The sequence below is a fragment of the Corvus brachyrhynchos genome, unplaced genomic scaffold (genome assembly GCF_000691975.1).
Source record: "Corvus brachyrhynchos isolate BGI_N302 unplaced genomic scaffold, ASM69197v1 scaffold17, whole genome shotgun sequence".
Classification (NCBI taxonomy): Eukaryota; Metazoa; Chordata; class Aves; order Passeriformes; family Corvidae; genus Corvus; species Corvus brachyrhynchos.
Genome location: NW_008240046.1, coordinates 13,332,632 through 13,339,664, shown reverse-complemented (window position 1 = coordinate 13,339,664; position 7,033 = coordinate 13,332,632). Strand labels below are relative to the sequence as shown.

At 37.2% G+C, this 7,033-nt stretch overlaps 1 protein-coding gene across 1 annotated transcript in view; it reads left to right on the top strand.

Annotated features, from left to right (window-relative positions):
* TENM3 (teneurin transmembrane protein 3) overlaps window positions 1–7,033 on the top strand; it is a 1,268,339-nt gene that overhangs the window by 1,256,012 nt on the left and 5,294 nt on the right. The window contains exons 34-36 of the mRNA XM_017744521.1: window positions 6–202; window positions 1,382–2,993; window positions 4,870–5,000. Coding sequence (XP_017600010.1) covers window positions 6–202; window positions 1,382–2,993; window positions 4,870–5,000 — 1,940 coding nt within the window. The remainder of the gene's footprint in view (window positions 1–5; window positions 203–1,381; window positions 2,994–4,869; window positions 5,001–7,033) is intronic.

The following is a 7,033-nucleotide window of genomic DNA, read 5'->3' as shown; positions in this document are numbered from 1 at the left end:
GTCTGCCCCGGCAGGGCACCCCACCCTGGGGCTCCCGAGCAGCAAGCTGATGGCTGTCAATGTTACCTATTCATCCACAGGTCAAATAGGCAGCATACAGCGAGGCACGACTAGTGAAAAAATAGAGTATGATGGACAGGGAAGGATAGTGTCTAGAGTGTTTGCTGATGGGAAAACTTGGAGTTACACATATTTGGAAAAGGTAAAGAACACTCAGGTTTTTAAAAATGCTTGGAATGTGCTCAAAATCTGCAGCACCTCACTGCTGCATACAAAGCAAAAAATAGGTAGCAGAAGCACATCGCAATTATTCTAAGTATCAACATGTGATTCCAAGGGGAATGTTTCATTCCACAGATATGTAATCATGCTGTAGCTAATTGCTAGGAATTGATGTGTTTTTCAATTATTTAGGCCACTGACTAACAAGAAGCATCTGTATTTACCTTTTATCTTAACACTTAAAATAAGGTACAGGGACTATCTGCAATTCAATTCAGCTGAAAATAATTTGTTTGCAAATGCTTCACTGTTGTGAGCTTTTTTCACTACCAAGAAAAGCTCTTTTTTCTAAATAGTTACAGCTGTCAATTTGTACTTGCTATATGTTGTAGCATCAAAATAAGGGATAGGCAAAATATTAGGAATCAATATATATGTATATATAGCTCTCCTTCTAGAAATACCTGTGAATCTCATGTCTGCTATGCAGAAAGAGAATCCATTTCTTTCAGGGGTTTAAATATATTTCTGTTGAAGCTGTTGCTCAGAAAATACTGTTTACTAGTCATCGCAGACATAATTTAATCAAGACCCATGATACATAATAGCCACGCATTAGAAAAATGTCAGAGTAATTCAAGTAGCTCCTTTTGATAAGAATAATCAAACAATTGTTTTGCCTATGTCTCAAAAGCTCACAGAACAAGAACATGGTATTCAGAGATCTCAGGCTATTCAAATTCTTCAAAATCATCTCTAATTGTAGGGAAGAAATTCTATCTCCCATATGTTGTTCTCCTCGTGAGTTAATGGCTCTAAGACAGTTTTACTTCTTCCCATATTAAACATGACTTATCTGAATCCATTGACAATCTGCTGTTTAGCTGTGAATGCTTGATAAAAGAGTGATACAGTCATAACAAGTAGCAAATTATGAATGTGGAACTACTAATTACAGAACCTCTTACAATTAAGCATACAAGTAAATTAGGCAGGGAGATGTTAACAACATGTAAGGTCAAGGATAACTCAATTAAAGAGGAGATAATTTTCTCAAGTGGGAATGTCACATTTTTGTGAAGAAATAGTATCAGTATATGGCGGGAGGGGAGAAACTGCACCGTTTGTCACATGATAAAAATCTGTTCTTAATTTTCAGTCAATGGTTCTTCTGCTCCATAGCCAACGGCAGTATATCTTCGAATATGATTTGTTGGATCGGCTTTCTGCTGTCACCATGCCCAGCGTTGCTCGTCATACCATGCAGACTATCCGCTCCATTGGCTATTACCGGAATATATACAACCCCCCGGAAAGCAATGCTTCTGTTATAATGGACTACAATGAAGAAGGACAGCTCCTTCAAACTGCTTTCCTGGGGACAAGCCGAAGAGTATTATTCAAGTACAGACGGCAGACCAAGCTCTCAGAAATTTTATATGATAGTACTAGAGTTAGTTTTACGTATGATGAGACAGCAGGAGTCCTGAAAACAGTAAACCTCCAAAGCGATGGTTTTATCTGCACCATTAGATACAGACAAATTGGCCCATTGATTGACAGACAGATATTTCGCTTTAGTGAAGACGGAATGGTAAATGCCCGATTTGACTACAGCTATGACAATAGCTTCAGAGTGACTAGCATGCAAGGTGTCATCAATGAAACCCCATTGCCTATTGATCTCTACCAGTTTGATGATATCTCTGGCAAAGTTGAACAATTTGGAAAATTTGGAGTCATATATTATGATATTAACCAGATCATTTCAACAGCTGTAATGACGTACACAAAACACTTTGATGCACATGGGCGCATCAAGGAAATTCAGTATGAAATATTTCGGTCACTAATGTATTGGATTACAATTCAGTATGATAACATGGGACGAGTGACAAAAAGAGAAATTAAGATTGGGCCATTTGCCAACACCACAAAATATGCTTACGAATATGATGTAGATGGTCAGCTCCAGACAGTTTATCTAAATGAAAAAATAATGTGGCGATACAACTATGACCTGAATGGCAACCTCCACTTGCTCAACCCCAGCAGCAGCGCCCGTTTGACGCCACTTCGGTACGACCTGAGAGACAGAATAACTCGACTAGGAGATGTACAGTACAGGTTAGATGAAGATGGATTTCTGCGTCAGAGGGGTACCGAAATCTTTGAATACAGTTCAAAGGGCCTTCTTACTCGAGTTTATAGCAAAGGCAGTGGGTGGACAGTGATTTACCGTTATGATGGACTTGGACGACGAGTTTCCAGTAAAACTAGCCTTGGACAGCATCTCCAGTTCTTTTATGCAGACCTTACTTACCCAACCAGGATAACTCATGTATATAACCACTCAAGTTCTGAAATCACATCTCTTTACTATGATCTGCAAGGACACCTTTTTGCCATGGAAATTAGCAGTGGGGATGAGTTTTACATTGCATCAGACAATACGGGGACACCACTGGCTGTTTTCAGTAGCAATGGTCTCATGCTTAAACAAATTCAATACACTGCCTATGGAGAGATCTATTTTGACTCTAACCTTGATTTCCAGCTGGTAATTGGATTCCACGGAGGCTTGTATGACCCACTGACCAAGCTAGTCCACTTTGGAGAAAGAGATTATGATATACTGGCAGGCCGGTGGACAACACCCGATATTGAAATCTGGAAGAGAATTGGGAAGGATCCAGCTCCTTTTAATTTGTACATGTTCAGAAATAACAACCCGGCCAGTAAAATACACGATGTGAAGGATTATATCACAGGTAAGAGAAAGTTACTTCATTGTAGCTTGGGGATGCTGGATCTATAGGCATCCAATTTAGAGGGAATGAGACTGTAGGTAGCAAGGACAGGAAGGGTTCTTCTGTGATCAGTTTAACTCACCAACATCACAGAAAATATTCACTGGAAGTTGGTTGATATTTTCCAGGGTAGGCTTTTGCAAGGCTGCTAATATAAATTGCCCAATAAGCTCCAGGGCTAGCACAAAGTAATGAGTACACAGCCAGGTGCAGGGAAGGAGGAATATGATAGTATAGAAAAAGGAGTGAACTTCTCTTTTGGCAAAGAAAGGTGCTAACGTGCTTTCATATCTCAATTCCTAGAGAACCTATATGCTTTCTGTGGTTCTAAAGTTAGTCATGTGTAGTGTTTTCCATTATTCTACACACCAAAAATCTGACTGCATGACACCAGAATTTTTGGCTCAGATACATTTGATTTTTTTGTATTTGAATAGATGTTAATAATCCAAAATACACAGACATTGCCAGTCTACAGCAAGGGCTCAGCCCTGCTTACATAGGAGCTGTGAGACTACCACTTAGAAGAGCATCCTGGGAATCAAGTGGGTTTGCATTCATTTAACAAACAGCAGCTATTAAGTGGGTTGCTAACAGGCTGCCTGGGAGTAAGGACAATAACAGACCTCTGAATCTGTCCTCTTTTAGCAGCATGTGCTGTAGGGCATGCAGTTAGAATCAGATTCTTTGTGGCATTGAAAATCATGCACTTAGTTCAGAAATTGCCCTCAAAATACAGTTTTGGTTCTTTTCTTAACATCTTTAATGTCTGAAATGCACAGACACACACTACTTATATAAGGTTATTATTACAATTAGCAATTTGGCTGACTGGCAGTTTTAGATGCAGCACCTCATGAGGCATATCATTTATTTGAAAATGCTAGAAATTATTTTAAGATAAATATTTTTTATTCTTTAATTTTTAGAAAAATTTGCTTCCTTGTTGCACTTATTGTGAGCTTTCTTAAATAAAAATTACTAGACTTGGTAAGGAGCACTCTGCCAACCTCTAAGCATAGTATTTGTGGAAGACAGTGTAAAAAAACAGAAACAAGGCAGAGCACTCATTCTTGCCAAACAATTGTTAACTAATTGTTGGCACCCCTAATTTATTTTTAACAGAATATAAAATGTATCATAAATAATGTTACCTAATGATAATTTAGTATCCTGTCTGCTTACTGATGCATTTCATTAGCTTTTAATTTCATCAATCCAACATCATTTTGAAGAGGACCAGATTTCTCTTGAATCAACAAAAAATATCTGCCAAATAATTTAAAAGGTAATTTGCCATATAGGTGCTATTTCAGGAGTAGTTTGAAGACATTACAATAACACATACACACCAAAAGGAGAGGATGTGCTCTGCAGTATTTTTTTTTTTTGCTTTGTTTTAAAGTATTGATGACGAAGATGTGACATAAAGCATGTTTAGCCTGATCATGAAATTCCAGTTAGTTTAGGCTGTATGACAAGGAAATCTCCCTTCAATTGCAATTGCACTGCCATAATTGTTCTGGAAGTCACAGAGGCCTTCAGACTTGCTGAACCCTGCAATACCTTTCAACTGAGCCTAGTGCAACTCTAATATAGAGCAGACATTTTCTTTTAAGTTTAGAGCTATAAGTTTCCTGTATAAGTTTGCTATTGTCGCTATAGCACAAATCTAAATCCATACATATCAAAATGAAGACTGTTGAATAATGTTCATGATACAAAAGGAAATCAACTATGCCAAAAGCTATTATATGTAAAAATGGTATAGTTGCAAAATATAGAACAATTCTAATATTTTTCTCAATTTTTTTTTCTTATAATTATTCTCTTTCAGATGTTAACAGCTGGCTGGTGACATTCGGCTTCCATCTGCACAATGCCATCCCTGGCTTCCCAGTTCCAAAATTTGATTTAACAGAACCTTCTTATGAACTTGTGAAGAGCCAGCAATGGGAAGACATACCAGTAAGAAACAAAACTAAATATAAAAATTGAACAAGATAGAATGTTCCCTTCTATTCAGATCTTACTAGGCATGGATAATTCTGACAGCCAGAGTTATTTGCTAAATTAAATCCAAACAATACCTTTATCTAGTTTCAAAAGAATTTAAGAAATTACAGATGGAGGGGTTTTTTTTACAGCTTTGCTCAGTTAGGTACTATTTTATACAAGCTTTTGTTTGCTTTCAGCAATAATAAAAATTTAAAAGACAATAATCAATGAAAACAAGTTTAAGATGCTTTAAAGATGTCTAATTTCATAGCAGAAACTACATAGATTATATTTGTACTAACATTCTGCCTGAAGACAGTAACTGAACACTGTAGTTAAAAAATGGACTGTGAAATAAACAGAACAGGTGATAAAACATACACATAACAAGCACCACTATAATTTTACTTCTTTTTAATTTTAGCCATGCGTTATGGACACCATGTGTTACATGTAGAGATAAAATACTGAAACTGAAATTACCTGAGGTAAAACCTATTATATTACGTAAAACTCAGGTGCTTATGAAATTCTTTGAAAGCAAAAAAATGAACTTTCATCCTGAAAACCTGCTACAGTTTTAAATAATGAAAAATAAATGCGGAAGTAAAACCTAAGTCTGCTATTTAAGAAAATTGTATTTACAAATTAGGCTTACTCAAAGATCAAAGACCTACGTCCTCAAAAATCCTATTGTTTTTGGTTTAGAAGGAAGAGTTAAGAGACATTAAAATGAGTGATCCCATTGTAAGCAGTCAAAAAGTATCTCTTTCTACAAGAATCATGATAGAGAATGTTACAAGAATTAAAGATGATATAATCTTAAAAAATCTTACAACCTAATGTAGACAAAAGTCCTTAGAAGGGTGGCCCAGCAGAAGGGAACATATGGAAGCTAACTTTGTATTTAGGAAGTTAGTTAGTCAGTTAGTTAGTTAGTCAGTTAGTTAGTTAATTTTTAATAGCAAGTAATTGAGTAACAGGGAAAGACCTTAGAGCACAACATGGGATTGATTAATGTTTCCCATGAGCAACAAAAGCAGTGAAGGAGGAGCATGGCAAGCACCCCGGTTGTATTGGGAGATAAGAAACCTGTCATCAGGCATGGCTGTGAAGAACTATCAGAAGTTGTTTATTTAGGTCTCAAAGGCTACAGAATGAAATCATCCACTAACACCAGCAAATGCATACCAGGAACAGAACCAGTGTGGTCAAAGAGATGAGAACAGACAGCTAGTTGTCAAAAATCTTCAGGGGAGAGCTCAATAACATGAGGAATGCCAGGGGCATGTGACATGACAGAGCAAGAAGCATGTGATAGGAAAACAAAGATTCAAAATTCTCAGGTAGGAAGAAGCTGCAACTCTGATATTCACTGGTGAACAAGCACATGCAACCAGGAGGCAGAAGTAAACACAGAAACCACTTAGCATTTTGAAACATTCTGGAGTGAGTGAGCTTTACTGAGCTCTGAGGATACATGTTAAAAATAAACAAACTTTGTCATTATGGAGTTGCTATAGCATCTTGCTGCTCTCACTGATGATTGCTGTCTACAATATATTTTGTGCTCAATAGCTTTTACATAGGATTTTCAACAGCTGAAATCCACACTTGTTAGCAAGTGCAGACAGAAATCTGCCACATTCAAGAAGAATGGAGAGTCCAAGTTAATTCATAATTCCGTCAGGAGTTGTCCCCTCCAGAAAGCTACCCTTGTGGCAAAACAGAGAAGCCTTTGCAAACTTTTTGCCAGGCTTTGATCAGCAGCAAGGCTGAATTAAATGTTGTTTGAATCTTAATGACTCCTGCTTAGTCTCCCATCCAGAAATTTAGGAAAACAAAACATGCTTTTGACTCATTTGTCAGCAGTGAATCAAACGGTTCAAGCAGTATTTTACTGAAAGGAGAAGGGGTCAATTGGAAGATAAACTGGATCATCATCAAAAACGAAGTACTCCTTTTCAAAAGTGCAGCCAAAGCTATTTAAATCTTTGTTTTCT